The following is a 19,227-nucleotide window of genomic DNA, read 5'->3' on the forward strand; positions in this document are numbered from 1 at the left end:
AAGGACAATGTGAGCTCAGGTGCGCCGTGGTCCCGTGGTTAGCGTGAATAGCTGCGGAGCGAGAGATCCTTTTCGCAAAGTTATGATCTGTCCGTTCGTTCATTGACGTCTCTGTTCACTGTAATAAGTTTAGTGTCTGTGTTTTGCGACCGCATCGCAAAACCGTGCGATTAGTAGACGAAAGGACGTACCTCTCCAATGGGAACCGAAAACATTTGATCGCAAGGTCATAGGTGAACCGATTCCTCCACAGGAAAACACGTCTGATATATTCTATACGACACTGGTGACCGCATGTGCGGCACATGACAGGAATATGTTGTCGACCCATCTAACTTGTACACTTAGCGAATGGGTAAAAAGATTCTTCTACCTTGCCCGATTTAGGTTTTCTTGTTGATGTGATAATCACTCCCAAAAAAGTGACGAAAACATAAGAGTTTGTCACACAAACTGAAAATAAGAAATTAAACTTCTCACTCGAGGGAAGACTTGAACCTAGTACCTCTCGTTCCGTAGCTGCTCTCGCTAACCACGGGACCACGGCACTCCTTGACTCCCATTGTCCTTGATGTTGCCTATCTTGGCGTGGACTACTCAGTTTGTATATTTTACTAATTTTTTTCATAGTTCCACACAACTTCTTCCTGTTTTCTCGATTGATCTGTGTTCAGTTTTTCAAGGCCTATCCACTGTGCCAACTTATAATTAAATCTGAGGGGGGTGCGATGGGGAGGTTCCCTTGTAAGTATGTCGATGAGTGCTTGTAAGGTGCGAAATTATAATCACCTTCCAATATTAAAGTTTGGAGAGTCCCCCTCATGCTGTCCAACTTCATGTGGTTGTTCCGAAACCCATATTCTCACATTACGACGGTTCACCTCGCCACGGAACGTTGCCTCGTCACGGAACAAAGCGTGGAAGAAAACTGTCATCCTCCATCTTTCCAACAACGAAATTACAGAACTCCACACGTTGTTGTTTACCACTTTCACCAAGACCTTGCAGTAGCTGAAGTTTGTATGATTTCGTGTGTAAGTGTCGGCGCAACACACGCCAGACACACATCGGGGCCATGTTGAGCTATTGAACTGCACGGCGAACGGATTTCTGCGGACTCCTTATGGACCATGGCGGATGCTTTCGACATCTGTGTCAGAGAATCGAGGACGGCCCGGCGATTTGCGTTTACACAAACAACCTGTTTCTCGGAATTTTTCAGGCCATTGTTTAATTCTCTGTGCTGTAGGAGGATCCACACCGTACCCAGTACGAAAGTCACGCTGCACAATCATTACCGAGCCGCACTGCGCAAAACCTAGCACAGAAAATGCTTTCAGTTGTCCCGAAACCATTTTTACTAGAACTGAAGTTGGCGCCCCTCTGCTACTAGCGGGAACCATGTAATACTGGAGTTTGCTCTTTCCAACAATACGCTGTTCATGCAGATATCTAAGGCAACACAATAGTTATGATTTTTTTTTTTAAATGGGACGATTGTTTTTGATACATCCTGTATTATTGATTATTGACGCAGGTGGTAACATCGTGCAGCACAAAAAAAAAATTAAGGGTAATGTTACCAATAAATGGCGCTGTAAGCGTCTTAACGTAACTGGAGTCAGCTACAAATGACAGATGAAACGCAATACGACGGCTATGGTTTAGTCCCACATTACTGTATATGTCCTGCTCAATGTTCGACAGTAAAAAGTTGTGGCACTGTGTAGTTGGGTAAGCCTATCCACTACGGCAACGTCGTGCCACATCGGACGGGAAAAATCTTTTTTTTTTACTGTCCGGAGGCCAAAAAACATATAAAAAGCAAAATTACATCGGGTTTTGATTGTACTGGGATCAAAAACCACATAAAAAGAAAAATAGCATCGGTTTCTAACTGTCGTGCGACTGATGCAAAACGTCTTCAATACGCTGTCCACCGTTTCCCGTCAAAACTTGAAACCGAGAAACAGCATCTTGCACAACTGATAGGAGGTCTCAGGGTTAACGTTCAGAATGATTTGCGCAATGCGCGCCTTCAGTTCATCTACGTTCATAATTGGAGCACTGAACACAACATCGTTCGGAAACCCACAGCCAGAAGTCACACGGATTGAGATCGGATGATGTAGATCAGAGGTTCCCAAACTGGGGGGCGGGCCCCCCTGGGGGGGGGGGGGGGGGGCGTGATGATGTTGCAAGGGGGGCGCGGGTGGAGTTAGTGGTATAAACCTAATATTTCTTTTTAATATCGATATTTTAATAAAAATGAATGTGCTGGTATTAATGATAGATTATGGTGCTAAATGCAATCGTTTGGCGTCCCACTTCCCGCAATCCTATCTCAATAACCTATCCTAGAATATACAGCTTCTGAAGATCACGTTTAGAATTTCACCTTTAGAATGTCACACACAGAACTCTCAAAATTACGAAGGCGACATGCGATAATTCTAATATAACAGATTTGTAAACAACTTACTTCTGACAATTGGAAAACAGAAAAGTCAGGTATTAACTATTGCGTACATTTGTACACATGAACTGAACGTAATCATGTTACAACTTTTAGCCGTAGTAGGCTATGTTCATCAGAGTAATAATCACTTATACTGCGTAACTGCAAAAAGGCCGTTTTATAACCCTGTCAACCCGCGGATCCCCATGTGATGCGATTACAGTGACTTTAATAGACTGTATACGCTTCAAATGAACTGGCGGGTTCGTAATTTGGACACCAGGGTTATGCCCTTTGTCACCAGAAAAATGTGCACGACGTGAATGCGAAACTAGTACAAGTGTTCGTTCTGAGCAGAGAACTTCATACAGAAGTACGCTGGCTCCCAAAAGGAAATATGCTAGGAAGATTATTTGAACTTCGAGACGAAGTGATGCAGTTTTTGGAAAATAACAAACAAACTGAATTGTACGTGGAATTTAGAAAGCCCGGTGTTCATGTTGCATTGGCTTATCTGTCAGATATTTTCGAATCTTTAAACACATTGAATTTGAAATTACAAGGTGGAGAGTCAAACATAATTTTTCATCGGGATGCCATCAAAGCGTTTACTGATAAGTTGCAACTATGGAAACGTAAAATTTTAGCCTGCAATTATTCCTGCTTTCCCAGATTGTTAGGAATCCTGGAAGAAGCCAGATTTCAAAACGATTTCAAGGATACTGACACTAAGAGTAAAATATCAAACCATTTGCAGCACCTCACTGATGAATTCGAACGATACTTCCTAAACAGTTGTGATGATAAAATTTATTATAGGTTAGCGACGGATCCATTTCACGTTGACGTGGATGTGATGCCAGACAGACTACAAGAGGAAGTCTTAGAAATTAAAAATGATTCTGCAGCGAAGTAAGACTTTGAGAAGATGGATAATCCTCTATTTTGGGTGAAATATCTCAGGGTGTTTCCCAGCACAGCAGAACAAGCACTGAAACTGTATTTACCATTTTCAAGCACTTATTTGTGCGAAAGAGCATTTTCAGCGGTAGTGGCGATAAAAAATAAGCTTAGAAGCGAACTCAGTATTGCCAATGATTTACGTTGCGCAGTTTCTACTACTCAGCCAAGAATTCAAAATTTTGTAAAAAATATGCAAGCTCATCCTTCACATTGATTTATTTGTTTGTTTCTCGCCATATGTGTGTGGAAATAATATTTTTATAATAAATACGTCACATTATAAGAGAACTTGTTATTTTCCTCCTAACTATCCTTATATGTAGGTAATACTGTAAAATTATAAAAAACTATTTGGAAGAAACAATATAAAATAAACATAGTGAATCTGATTTAAATATAAATACTGCGTGTGATCCTTATGGATTCTGATGTTACGTGTGGTATGTTATTTCAACTAATAATAGTATTTCTTCTGGATGAAGACACAGCGAAAGTTTATCCTAGATATGGCAAGCGAAGAGTAGTCCTAAAATCGTATACGGGTGACGAAATGGTGTGCAGCAAGGGAATGTAATCAAGGTAACGAAGTTGTTTTATTCATATGTTTTAAAGTTCTGTGTAGTCCGCACGATTATTGCGTAAAACTAATTTTTTATTTTTTGTCTGGGTCTGGGAACTGGGCCTTTGTCGCCGTTCGGTAACTGTCGTCGTTGACATAAATGCCAACCTATGCGCAATGACAATGGGGAGCGCTACAGGCGTACAAGTCAGTGATGTTCGTTAACACCGTGACTAAGTGACTAGTTTTGATAATGCGTGAAAGTAATAAGCTACGCTCAAAATAATAGCCCGCATCCACTAATCTGCAAAGGTCGCAAATATTTTTTCTTGTTTACCAAGGACTTTCTTTACTATCGGAGTGGCTTATATTCACAAGACTAGACTGATGACGTAATAACTGCGACTCGATACATTAACAGCCCACCATGTTACATGACTTCACGATCACAAATTTTTCAATAGTTTCTCGATAGTTAATAAAAATCTCTATATTTTTTAAGGGGGGGGGGGCACGGAAGTTTTCTTTTCGGCAGGAGGGGGGAGTGACAAACAAAAGTTTGGGAACCTCTGATCTAGATGGCCAGATTGAAGGCAAATAGCGGCTGATAATTCTGGCATTTCCGAAATCTCTTTGCAGCAGCCGCTTCATTCGCTGTGCAGTGTGTGGAGGTACGCCGTCTTGCACAAAGATGATCCTCCGTACACCCATCCACACTGTTGAAGGGTTGGAATGGCGTTGGTGCACAAAAGACTCTCCTACCGTTTACCAGTGACGTTAAACGCAACATGATCTGCAGGATTCCTCTTCTCGAAAAATACGGGCCTAAAATAAACGAAGCCGTCAACCCACACAACACAGTCACCTTTACAGAATGAAGTGGTACTAATGCGCGTGAAGATTTTCAGTTGCACATATTCTGCAGTTCGCCGTATTGGCATCTCCAAGAGATGGAAATGATCTCGTCTGTGCGGAGAATGTTCCATGGCCAGTCATTGTCCACTTCCTTGGGTAGTTCAAATGGTTCAAAGGGCTCTGAGCACTATGGGACTTAACATCTGAGGTCATCAGTCCCCTAGAACTTAGAACTACTTAAACCTAACTAACCTAAGGACATCACACACATCCATGTCCGAGGCAGGATTCGAACCTGCGACCGTAGTGGTCGTGCGGCTCCAGACTGTAGCGCCTAGAACCGCACGGCCACAACGGCCGGCTCGAACATTTATGTTGCCGGTAGATCATCAGGAAGCAACTCCTCAACATGGGTGATTGTGTATGGATAGCAATTCAGGACGTTTCGTAGGATTTTATGCACCTTGTACGCAGGCACGTCCAAAAGTTGGGTCACTTCCCCGTGCACTGCACCGCTCCATCCCTCACGTGATGTTGTGGCCACGTCTCCCACAATCGTCGGATTAGCTGCTTTGTCGGATCAGCTGCTTTCGTCTCTCTGCCACACTGCACTTCAAAAGGACCTGTCATTTCGAATTTTGTAATCATTTTCTCCGTACCCTTATCAGACTTCGGAGGAACTCCTTTTTTCATACCCTTGACTGTCAGGAACTTCTGGAGTGCTACTGGCGCACAGTAATCGAACTGTAAAAGAGGTTTACCAGTAGCGCGAGCACCTTCATGGAGACAGTTATGCGGGGGCATCTCGGACGCAAACCGAGGAACAGCCGTGAGCCGCGCATTTGTTGGTGTGCGTATTCTGACCTTTTTTTTTAGCTCCCGCAGCCTAATGGTCAGCGCATCTGACCCAGGTTTGATTCCCAGACGGATCAGAGATATTTTGAAACTTCCTGGCAGATTATAACTGTGTACCGGACCTAGATTCGATCTGGGGACCTTTGCCTTTGGAGGGCAAGTGCTCTACCATCTGAGCTACCCAAGCACGACTCACGACCCGTCCTCACAACTTAATTTCTGCCAGTACCTCCTCTCCAACCTTCCAAACTTCACAGAAGCTCTTCTGTCAACCTAGCAGAGATTTTTTATCGCTCGGGGACTGGTGTTTTGTTTCCTCATCATCATCGACACCCAAGTAGTCCACTGAAAAGACTTGCAACACGGCAGCCGAACTTCCCAGGAAGGGGACTCCCGTCATCAATCCCATGCGAGCTTTCCATTTCAGCTCATTAGCGGCATTTATTTCATCTACATCTACATCTACACGATTACTCTGCAATTCACATTTAAGTGCTTGGCAGAGGGTTCATCGAACCACAATCATACTATCTCTCTACCATTCCACTCCCGAACAGCGCGCGGGAAAAACGAACACCTAAACCTATCTGTTCGTGCTCTGATTTCTCTTATTTTATTTTGATGATCATTCCTACCTATGAAGGTTGGGCTCAACAAAATATTTTCGCATTCGGAAGAGAAAGTTGGTGACTGAAATTTCGTAAATAGATCTCGCCGCGACGAAAAACGTCTTTGCTTTAATGACTTCCATCCCAACTCGCGTATCATATCTGCCACACTCTCTCCCCTATTACGTGATAATACAAAACGAGCTGCCATTTTTTGCACCCTTTCGATGTCCTCCGTCAATCCCACCTGGTAAGGATCCCACACCGCGCAGCAATATTCTAACAGAGGACGAACGAGTGTAGTGTAAGCTGTCTCTTTAGTGGACTTGTTGCATCTTCTAAGTGTCCTGCCAATGAAACGCAACCTTTGGCTCACCTTCCCCACAATATTATCTATGTGGTCTTTCCAACTGAAGTTGTTCGTAATTTTAACACCCAGGTACTTAGTTGAATTGACAGCCTTGAGAATTGTGCTATTTATCGAGTAATCGAATTCCAACGGATTTCTTTTGGAACTCATGTGGATCACCTCACACTTTTCGTTATTTAGCGTCAACTCCCACCTGCCACACCATACAGCAATCTTTTCTAAATCGCCTTGCAACTGTTACTGCTCTTCGGATGACCTTACTAGACGGTAAATTACAGCATCACCTGCGAACATCCTAAGAGAACTGCTCAGATTGTCACCCAGGTCATTTATATAGATCAGGAACAGCAGAGGTCCCAGGCCGCTTCCCTGGGGAACACCTGATATCACTTCAGTTTTACTCGATGATTTGCCGTCTATTACTACGAACTGCGACCTTCCTGACAGGAAATCACGAATCCAGTCACACTACTGAGACAATACCCCGTAGGCCCGCAGCTTGATTAGAAGTCGCTTGTGAGGAACGGTGTCAAAAGCTTTCCGGAAATCTAGAAATACGGAATCAGCTTGAGATCCCCTGTCGATAGCGGCCATTACTTCGTGCGAATAAAGAGCTAGCTGCGTTGCACAAGAACGATGTTTTCTGAAACCATGCTGATTACGTATCAATAGATCGTTCCCTTCGAGGTGATTCATAATGTTTGAATACAGTATATGCTCCAAAACCCTACTGCAAACCGACGTCAATGATATAGGTCTGTAGTTCGATGGATATGCCTCGTAATGTTTGCTTCGTAAGTTGAGGAGACTAGGAGTTTATGTCCGCTGTGTTTCAGAGCGAGCAGAAGCGCTTTCTTCAGCAGCACAAGCAGCGGTCGGAGACGTACAGCAAGGCGGCGGCGGCGGTGAAGAAGCAGCGCAAGAAGACGCGCACGAAGCCGCCGTCGGTGGCGCTGGACCGCGAGGTGAAGAGCCTCCAGGCGCTGGAGGAGGAGCGGGCCAAGCTGGACGCCTTCTGCGAGGCCAGCCTCAAGACGGTGAGTCGGTGGCGACGGTATGCTCTCCTGGTCGATCAGTACGGGAAAACAGTACTGGCGTCTTGAGTCTGCCACGAACAAGCCACTTTGTCTGTAGTCGTCGAATTTATTATAGCAACAGTCCACCACCATTACCTACATCAAATACACTCCTCGAAATTGAAATAAGAACACCGTGAATTCATTGTCCCAGGAAGGGGAAACTTTATTGACACATTCCTGGGGTCAGATACATCACATGATCACACTGACAGAACCACAGGCACATAGACACAGGCAACAGAGCATGCACAATGTCGGCACTAGTACAGTGTATATCCACCTTTCGCAGCAATGCAGGCTGCTATTCTCCCATGGAGACGATCGTAGAGATGCTGGATGTAGTCCTGTGGAACGGCTTGCCATGCAATTTCCACCTGGCGCCTCAGTTGGACCAGCGTTCGTGCTGGACGTGCAGACCGCGTGAGACGACGCTTCATCCAGTCCCAAACATGCTCAATGGGGGACAGATCCGGAGATCTTGCTGGCCAGGGTAGTTGCCTTACACCTTCTAGAGCACGTTGGGTGGCACGGGATACATGCGGACGTGCATTGTCCTGTTGGAACAGCAAGTTCCCTAGCCGGTCTAGGAATGGTAGAACGATGGGTTCGATGACGGTTTGGATGTACCGTGCACTATTCAGTGTCCCCTCGACGATCACCAGTGGTGTACGGCCAGTGTAGGAGATCGCTCCCCACACCATGATGCCGGGTGTTGGCCCTGTGTGCCTCGGTCGTATGCAGTCCTGATTGTGGCGCTCACCTGCACGGCACCAAACACGCATACGACCATCATTGGCACCAAGGCAGAAGCGACTCTCATCGCTGAAGACGACACGTCTCCATTCGTCCCTCCATTCACGCCTGTCGCGACACCACTGGAGGCGGGCAGCACGATGTTGGGGCGTGAGCGGAAGACGGCCTAACGGTGTGCGGGACCGTAGCCTAGCTTCATGGAGACGGTTGCGAATGGTCCTCGCCGATACCCCAGGAGCAACAATGTCCCTAATTTGCTGGGAAGTGGCGGTGCGGTCCCCTACGGCACTGCGTAGGATCCTACGGTCTTGGCGTGCATCCGTGCGTCGCTGCGGTCCGGTCCCAGGTCGACGGGCACGTGCACCTTCCGCCGACCACTGGTGACAACATCGATGTACTGTGGAGACCTCACGCCCCACGTGTTGAGCAATTCGGCGGTACGTCCACCCGGCCTCCCGCATGCCCACTATACGCCTTCGCTCAAAGTCCGTCAACTGCACATTCGGTTCACGTCCACGCTGTCGCAGCATGCTACCAGTGTGCGATGGAGCTCCGTATGCCACGGCAAACTGGCTGACACTGACGGCGGCGGTGCACAAATGCTGCGCAGCTAGCGCCATTCGACGGCCAACACCGCGGTTCCTGGTGTGTCCGCTGTGCCGTGCGTGTGATCATTGCTTGTACAGCCCTCTCGCAGTGTCCGGAGCAAGTATGGTTGGTCTGACACACCGGTGTCAATGTGTTCTTTTTTCCATTTCCAGGAGTGTACATCTGAAGTGGCATTTTTCAACCGCCAAGCACTTCTGTATTTACCACTTGTTTCAATCACATTTCTTCATCACTCTCGCTAACTACAGTCCACCTATGCCAGCTGTTCCCATTCTCCAAACGAAATTTCTCTTTCAGGACCCTCCCCATCTAGTATAGATATAACATCGAAGTGCAGTCCGTTCGCTTGAGGCATACGGCACAGCTGTGCTCCACACTTACTTCAGTTTGTCAACACCAAATGAACGAATTGGATTACTGTCATCCAGTTGCACCGTATACTTTGGCCAAGATGGAGCCACGATATGTGTAACATGTCACACAGACTTAAACATATGTACAAATTTACATAGTGCGTTTTGAGAATTAACAAGCTTCTGTAAGTACTACACTATGTGATCAAAAGTATCCGGACAACTGGCTGAAAAGACTTACAATTTCGTGGCGCCCTCCATCGGTTATGCTGGACCTCAGTATGGTGTTGGCCCACCCTTAGCCTTGATGACAGCTTCCACTCTCACAGGTATACGTTCAATCAGGTGCTGAAAGGTTTCTTGGGGAATGGCAGCCCATTCCTCACGGAGTGCTGCACTGAGCACAGGTATCGATGTTCGCCAGTGAGGCCTGGCACGAAGTTGGCGTTTCAAAGCATCCCAAAGGTGTTCTATACGATTCAGGTCAGAATTCTGCGCAGGCCAGTCCATTACAGGGATGTTATTGTTGTGTAACCACAACGCCACAGGTCGTGCATTATGGACAGGTGCTCGATCGTGTTGAAAGATGCAATCGCCATCCTTGAATTGCTCTTTAACAGTGGGAAGCAAGAAGGTGCTTAAAACATCAATGTAGGCCTGTGCTGTGATAGTGCCACGCGAAACAACAAGGGGTGCAAGACTCCTTCGTGAAAAGCACTACCACACCATAACACCACCGCCTATGAATTTTACTGTTGGCACTACACACGATGGCATATGATTTTCACCGGGCATTCGCCATACCCACACCCTGCCATCGGATCGCCACATTGTGTACCGTGATTCGTCACTCCACACAACGTTTTTCCACTGTTCACTCGCCCAATGTTTAACCTCCTTCCACCAAGCGAGGAGTCGTTTGGCATGTACCGTGATGTGTGGCTTATGAGCAGCTGCTCGACCATGAAATCCAAGTTTTCTCACTTCCCTCCTAACTGCTATGGTACTTGCAGTCGATTCTGATGGAGTCTGGAATTCCTGTGTGATGATCTGGATAGGTGTCGGCCTGTACGCTTTTGTGCTGTACGTGTCCTTTAACGTCTCCACTTCACTGTAACATAGGATCCAGTGGACCTAAGGATGTTTAGGAGTGTACAAATCTCGCTAACAGACGTATGACGCAAGTGACACCCAATCACCTGACCACATTCGAAGTCCTTGAGTTCCGCGGAGCGCCCCATTCTGCTTTCTCACGATGTCTGACTACTGAGGTCGCTAATATCGAGTACCTGGCAGTAGTTGGCAGCACAATGCACCTAATATGAAAAACATATGTTTTTGGGGGTGCCCGGATATTGTTGATCACATAGTGTATGTATGCCAAAGCACGCAGGTGCACAACATCCTTCTTAACTGTAAATGGTTTTATTTTTGACAGACCTGTGTATAATTTGCTGCACTTTATCCTCCATAATGACAACATGGCATGAGATACTAATTCACAGTGGAACATGTTTTATAACAAAATTTTTTGACGATATGTAAATGTACAGCTTTCATTTCTGTATTTGTAACGTGAAATAAAATTTCCTTTCTCAAATATTTTTTCATGAATTATGATGGAAGATACATTACGCATTATCTTAGAGACTAGAAGATGACAGTTACAAGTGTCGAAACCGATTGTGAACAATGAAGACTATTTTATGCGATGTTGACTATTGAAAGATTTTTCCTAAGTAAAACATAGATTGCTCCCTCTACGTTCTCAGCATGACAATATTCAGCCTTCGTATAGTTTTCCTTTGGACTCCTCTGATGGAATCATCGCTCGGCGGCCCCAGTCAGATGATGGCTGTAGACTTCCAGCTCTGTGTTTTAGGAAACTGAGTTGATTACCGGCGGTAATGTTTCTGTCGACAACGGATGACATTGTGAGAGACGCACAGCAAATGATATGCAAACACTTGCCCACTGTTTTGATTCAGTGTAGAATTAGTTGTGTTTTTCTCAGTCTGAACATGTATTCAACCTTGAAAGTTACCTCAGGCTGCAAAAATGTCAAGAAGACTCTGGGGTAACTTTTCCTGGAACAAGGTTGCCTATTAAATCGATGATAGTCGCTTGTCTCAGAAAAGCTAGTAGGGCGAATGTATGTGGACGTTCCGGCTGACTTTCGGCGTTAAGTGATGCCCTACTGGAAAATATCCACGCATCTTAGCTATTTTAACCAAGAAAGTCGCTACGAAAACGGTGTCAGCAAACTGGAATGTCTTATGGGAGTCTTTGTACAACAACAAAGGAGCAAACTCCGTCCGTAATGCATTCACGTTGTGCATGAACTTCGAGAACAGTGGAAAACGGCTACTTTACTATCAATTTTATTTGCGTTTTATTCGAAGCAGTGTTTCGGTGTAGGACTATGTTTTCTACTCTGATGAAGCAAGGTTTCACCTGTGGCAGGACGACAGAGTTTGGAGTTCAGAAAACCCTTTCACTTTCTATGAGACCCCAGTGCACTCACAGAGGGTTGGAGTTGGTGTGCAGTTTCGAGCAAATGAATAGTAGGCCCTATTTTTTTCGGAATTGGGAAGAGCTGAACGTTACCAAAACATTATCATGCAATACTTATAGTTGCTAGAGCCTGGCGAACTACACTGCTGAATGCAGTAGTTTGGTGCAACAGTGGTGAGGGCGAATAGTAGAATCATAATGTTGCTTGAGTTCGATAGGGGACACATCATTTCAGTGACCTATGCCGCCATCAACCCAAGATTTATCTTCCCACGCACTTTTCTGTTTGGAGACATCTGAAGAAAGATATCTATGAGAACAACCGACACACAATCGACCAACTGAAGCACAACATCGATGACGAAACAACCTGGATAAGTATAGCGACCATCCAAAAAGTAGCAGCTAACATCAAGAAACGTGTTGAGGTATGTGTAGCAGCATATGAAGGACATGTATAGTGAGAAAATACCTATTGCAAGTGAACAAATTTTGAATATATTAATAAAGATTTGAATTTTTTAAATTTCTGGTTGCGTAACTTCGGGCTCAATCTGTATAAGTAACGTTGTAATAAAGTCAACAACATATGTAAAAATGCCAAATCGATATAAATGAGTTAATAAACTGACAAACTGAAGAAAGAAATACTCACAGGAAAAATTTGCCTATAGGGAGAGTCCCCCCCATGAACCATGGACCTTGCCGTTGGTGGGGAGGCTTGCATGCCTCAGCGATACAGATGGCCGTACCGTAGGTGCAACCACAACGGAGGGGTATCTGTTGAGAGGCCAGACAAACATGTGGTTCCTGAAGAGGGGCAGCAGCCTTTTCAGTAGTTGCAGGGGCAACAGTCTGGATGATTGACTGATCTGGCCTTGTAACATTAACCAAAACGGCCTTGCTGTGCTGGTACTGCGAACGGCTGAAAGCAAGGGGAAACTACAGCCGTAATTTTTCCCGAGGACATGCAGCTTTACTGTATGATTAAATGATGATGGCGTCCTCTTGGGTAAAATATTCCGGAGGTAAAATAGTTCCCCATTCGGATCTCCGGGCGGGTACTACTCAAGAGGACGTCGTTATCAGGAGAAAGAAAACTGGCATTCTACGGATCGGAGCGTGGAATGTCACATCCCTTAATCGGGCAGGTAGGTTAGAAAATTTAAAAAGGGAAATGGATAGGTTAAAGTTAGATATGGTGGGAATTAGTGAAGTTCGGTGGCAGGAGGAACAAGACTTTTGGCCAGGTGATTACAGGGTTATAAATACAAAATCAAATAGGGGTAATTCAGGAGTAGGTTTAATAATGAATAAAAAAATAGGAGTGCGGGTTAGCTACTACAAACAGCATAGTGAACGCATTATTGTGGCCAAGATAGACACAAAGCCCATGCCTACTACAGTAGTACAAGTTTATATGCCAACTAGTTCTGCAGATGATGAAGAAATTGATGAAATGTATGACGAGATGAAAGAAATTATTCAGGTAGTGAAGGGAGACGAAAATTTAATAGTCATGGGTGACTGGAATTCGTCAGTAGGAAAAGGGAGAGAAGGAAACATAGTAGGTGAATATGGATTGGGGGGAAGAAATGAAAGAGGAAGCCGCCTTGTAGAATTTTGCACAGAGCATAACTTAATCATAGCTAACACTTGGTTCAAGAATCATAAAAGAAGGTTGTATACCTGGAAGAATCCTGGAGATACTAAAAGGTATCAGATAGATTATATAATGGTAAGACAGAGATTTAGGAACCAGGTTTTAAATTGTAAGACATTTCCAGGGGCAGATGTGGATTCTGACCACAATCTATTGGTTATGAACTGCAGGTTGAAACTGAAGAAACTGCAAAAAGGTGGGAATTTAAGGAGATGGGACCTGGATAAACTGAAAGAACCAGAGGTTGTAGAGAGTTTCAGGGAGAGCATAAGGGAACAATTGACAGGAATGGGGGAAAGAAATACAGTAGAAGAAGAATGGGTAGCTCTGAGGGATGAAGTAGTGAAGGCAGCAGAGGATCAAGTAGGTAAAAAGACGAAGGCTAATAGAAATCCTTGGGTAACAGAAGAAATATTGAATTTAATTGATGAAAGGAGAAAATATAAAAATGCAGTAAATGAAGCAGGCAAAAAAGAATACAAACGTCTCAAAAATGAGATCGGCAGGAAGTGCAAAATGGCTAAGCAGGGATGGCTAGAGGACAAATGTAAGGATGTAGAGGCTTGTCTCACTATGGGTAAGATAGATACTGCCTACAGGAAAATTAAAGAGACCTTTGGAGAGAAGAGAACCACTTGTATGAATATCAAGAGCTCAGATGGCAACCCAGTTCTAAGCAAAGAAGGGAAGGCAGAAAGGTGGAAGGAGTATATAGAGGGTTTATACAAGGGCGATGTACTTGAGGACAATATTATGGAAATGGAAGAGAATGTAGATGAAGATGAAATGGGAGATAAGATACTGCGTGAAGAGTTTGACAGAGCACTGAAAGACCTGAGTCGAAACAAGGCCCCGGGAGTAGACAACATTCCATTGGAACTACTGATGGCCTTGGGAGAGCCAGTCATGACAAAACTCTACCATCTGGTGAGCATGATGTACGAGACAGGCGAAATACCCTCAAACTTCAAGAGGAATATGATAATTCCAATCCCAAAGAAAGCAGGTGTTGACAGATGTGAAAATTACCGAACTATCAGTTTAATAAGTCACAGCTGCAAAATACTAACGCGAATACTTTACAAACGAATGGAAAAACTGGTAGAAGCCAACCTCGGGGAAGATCAGTTTGGATTCCGTAGAAATGTTGGAACACGTGAGGCAATACTAACGTTACGACTCATCTTAGAAGAAAGATTAAGAAAAGGCAAACCTACGTTTCTAGCATTTGTAGACTTAGAGAAAGCTTTTGACAACGTTAACTGGAATACTCTCTTTCAAATTCTGAAGGTGGCAGGGGTAAAATACAGGGAGCGAAAGGCTATTTGCAATTTGTACAGAAACCAGATGGCAGTATAAGAGTCGAGGGAGTTATAAGAGTGAGACAGGGTTGTAGCCTCTCCCCAATGTTATTCAATCTGTATATTGAGCAAGCAGTAAAGGAAACAAAAGAAAAATTCGGAGTAGATATTAAAATTCATGGAGAAGAAATAAAAACTTTGAGGTTCGCCGATGACATTGTAATTCTGTCAGAGACAGCAAAGGACTTGGAAGAGCAGTTGAACGGAATGGACAGTGTCTTGAAAGGAGGATATAAGATGAACATCAACAAAAGCAAAACAAGGATAATGGAATGTAGTCAAATTAATTCGGGTGATGCTGAGGGGATTAGATTAGGAAATGAGATACTTAAAGTAGTAAAGGAGGTTTGCTATTTAGGGAGTAAAATAACTGATGATGGTCGAAGTAGAGAGGATTATGACAAAACTGATTGCACCATCTAGTCTTTATGAGACAGGTGAAATATCCTCGGGCTTCAAGGAGAGTGTAATAATCTCAATTCAAAAGAAGGCAGGATCTGACAGATACTTCCGACTTAATAAAAAATGCAAACCAATAACACAAATTACATATACCATAGTAGGACATGCAGAAGCTAATCCTGAGGAGAATCAGTTGGATTCCGGAGAAATGTATGAATTCGTGAGGTAATACTGACTCTACGATTTGTCTTAGAGGACAGGTTGAAGGATCGCGATCCTACATTTATAGCATTTGGAGATTTATAAGAAGATTTCGTAATGATATCTGCATTGCCTATTTGAAGTTACTAGTTATCTGGAAAAAAATACAAGGAGTGAAGGATTGTGTACAACCTTCGGAGAAATGAGACTGTAGGGATGATTCGAAAGGCACGAAACAGAGAGACTATTTGAGAAGTGAATGAAATAAGTCGTAACTTATCCTCCATGATATCCAGTCTGTAAGTAGAACAAGTGGTAAGGGAAGCCAAGAAGAATCATTGAAAAGGAATTGATGTTCAGAGAGAATAAAGTAATACGATGAGATCTGCCGATGACGTGATTCTGTGAGAGACAGCAAAGGAATTGAAAGATTGGATTACAAATATGGGCAATGTCTTGGAAATGTACTATTAAATGTATATAAATAAAAGTAAAATATGGACAATGGAAAGTAGCTGAAATTTACTAACCAATATTGGAGGAATTAATTAGGATATCAGGAGGCGAAATCTGGTACAGTAAACTGTGCGTAGAATTTCTTGTCTGCCCGCCACACTCCCTCCAGGTGGTCAGAAGAATGTTTCTGATCAGTGTTTTTGGATTTGGTCTTCAACGTTACCTACTACAGCCATCTAGACTATTTATATCAAGAGGCCGGCCGCTGAGGCCGAGCGGTTCTAGGCCTTTCAGTCCGGAAACACGCGGCTGCTATGGTCACAGGTTCGAATCCTGCCTCGGGCATGGATGTGTGTGCTGTCCTTGGGTTAGTTAGGTTTACGTAGTTCTAAGGGACTGATGACCTCAGATGTTAAGTCCCGTAGAGCTTAGAGCCATTGGAACGATTTATATCAAGAACTCGAAATTTATGGGAAAATTTTATTAGAAGAAGAGATCAGTTAATGGCACATATTCTGAGACATCAAAGAATCGTCAGTTTCAAAAAAGAGGTGGAAGAACGGGCGAGGGGGTGGGGCATATAATTGCGAAACGAGACAGAGACTTAGCTGCAGTAAGTAAAGTCGGTCGGCTGTAAGTTGTGAAGAGATGAAGAGGCTTGCACAGGATAGACTAGCGTGAACAGCTACAGCAAAATTCGCCTTCCGACTGAAGATCATAGCAACAAGTAAGGTAACGGCAAATTGTGGCACGCAGACATCTTTAGCTCAGCAAATTGTGTGACCGCAATGCCTCTGTGTTCCGTGCTGCGTGATTTAACCTCACTGAAAACAAGGTCCACGTGTTGCAGGCGATGACGCAGGAGCGGAGGCGGTACGGGTTCGTGCTGGAGCGCCAGTGCTCGCTGGCGAAGCACTACCTGCTGCACCACACGCAGGGCAAGCAGGCGCTGGAGGAGCGGCTGGACTCGTGGCAGGACGTGGCGCACTCCAGGGAGGCGCTGCCGGAGGGCGTCGAGGCCGTCCTCACCGCCAGGCTCCGACAGGTGAGTGCCATGTACGTAGGGCTGGATGGTTCAGGTGAGGATCACTCCACGTCGGAGGCATCAACGCCGGAGCTCTGCTATATGTTGGAGAAATGCTTTCACAACCTTTTTTTAACAAGGTAAGGGTGTCACTCGCACTTGCCTGTCTCATAAGGTCCATCTATTTCTTTCTTTATAAGGCGTTCGTTGTCTTTTGTATTCAAATGCAACCTTGTGACGACATCGTCGGTGTTTTTTCGGCCATCTTCTTCCGAGTTTTTCTGTTTCTCCCCTTCCATTTTGTGTTTGGTAGTTCATCTTCGGACGTCTTACTGTATTAGCAGCCTACATAAACCAACCCTTTTTTAGCAGTCTCACACGCTTTTCATTTAACTCCAGTACTTCATGTTTCTTCTACTCCAATACCCGTTATCTGCATCAAATACGGAGGCAAGTAAAAAAAGAATACTTTTGTTCTTCATATGGGGTAACCTCAGACATTAATTAGTAAATGCTAGGGAGATGGTCGATTTCGGCTGTTATTGCCTGAGTTTCAATCATTTTAATTTACTCACCTTGTAAGTAGCGTGAATAAAAGGTCGCTATGTGTAAGAAGGGTGAAGCGCACTTTGAGTGTATCCTGATGGCTAAAAGAGCCACGCGCACTTTGAATAAGAAAATGTTATTTGACACTGAAATCAGTATAAAAGATAGGGTCGCCACCGACTCTGGCCACACGACAAATAGGTTGCGCTGAGTCGGAAAATTATTTAATGTATTCATAATAAAAACTCACAAAAGAAGACTGGGATGTAATTATTAATATGATCCAGGCATTGTTCCCGTGAATCAAATATCGAATAAAGTGAAGAGTGCGCGAACACAGTGCATAAGTGCAGCTTGCAGCAACATTTCTGAAAACAAGATCTATTCTAGAGCATTTGTTTTAAATAAAAAAGGACACTATTTATTGGGCCTGTGCACATGAAAACGCTATGGATGGGCTAACAAGGAAAACTACAAGCTAAATAGCGTATTTAACGGAGACGTAACATCGATACACTGGATAAGATTGGAGGCAAAATTATTTATTCCTTAAAACATTGAAGTAATGCATCTATAGAACTGCTGTTGCCTGGTAACTAAGTACAATCGCTTGTAAAACCCTACACGTTTCACAGCAGACTCGTGTGCCCACGTGGTTCGCGGAGACACACTTTCTACCTGCCGTGGCGAAATTTCAGTAACATAAAACCACGCAGTCGCGATCAGTTAACATTTTACAGAGGACACATTTGAATAGACAACGGATAATGCCAGAGGGCCAACAAACTCTAATATTAATCCATGTGGATGGTTTTCACCGGACATAAAGTAATGAGACAAACAAAATTCACAAAGAAGCAAAAAATTACCAAGAGTCTGAAAAGACTAGAATGCACACATACGCAGTTGCAGGCACGCAAACATTCACACTGAACCGAGGACGCTTCAACATATACAACACCTTTGTGCTACGTTCTTCTTACGGATCAAAATCAAGTCTGCATTAGGAATCGAACTAAAAGTCAGCAAAAGCCGCGCATTCCCTGCTGCGACCCAGCAAATTAATCTTTATAAGATAAAACGCGAGACCAAAAAACTAAAAGCTCCCCTCTTGCTGTGAGACAACGCGCCACACAGTTAAGTCAACTCACCCTTCTTCGAAGAGACTTCGGCTGCAGACCCTAGCCTAGCTGGAAGCAGACTGACCATCTCACACACTCCAGGGAAAACCAGAGATGAGGTTTCCGCCACCTACCTAACACCGGTAACTTTCACTCAAGGGGAACAAACCTCTTTGCCTATCTGAAAAGTGCAACGCTTGGCCATTCTGTACGACTACCGTTGATTCTCGGTAGCAGACTAAACCACTGTATAGCAAAATGGAAGACACCCACATTCATCCACTCACACATGCCAGAGAGTTCTGTATCACTGAAAAGCAAATAAAATGATAATGAAAGGGGACTACAGGACCCTTTCAATCTTTACACGAATTGCCGTAGTTATCAAATCCAATAACATGTAGGCATACTCTCATTATAGCTCCCAATAGCCTCCATGGCAGGTGGAAGAAATAACACCAATGTACCCTATTGTAA

At 44.2% G+C, this 19,227-nt stretch overlaps 1 protein-coding gene across 1 annotated transcript in view; it reads left to right on the forward strand.

Moving 5' to 3' along the window:
* LOC126234226 (brain-specific angiogenesis inhibitor 1-associated protein 2-like) overlaps positions 1–19,227 on the forward strand; it is a 639,899-nt gene that overhangs the window by 545,946 nt on the left and 74,726 nt on the right. Inside the window, exons 6-7 of the mRNA XM_049942915.1 lie at positions 7,505–7,705; positions 16,910–17,104. Coding sequence (XP_049798872.1) covers positions 7,505–7,705; positions 16,910–17,104 — 396 coding nt within the window. The remainder of the gene's footprint in view (positions 1–7,504; positions 7,706–16,909; positions 17,105–19,227) is intronic.

This window comes from Schistocerca nitens, chromosome 2 (genome assembly GCF_023898315.1).
Source record: "Schistocerca nitens isolate TAMUIC-IGC-003100 chromosome 2, iqSchNite1.1, whole genome shotgun sequence".
Lineage (NCBI taxonomy): Eukaryota > Metazoa > Arthropoda > Insecta > Orthoptera > Acrididae > Schistocerca > Schistocerca nitens.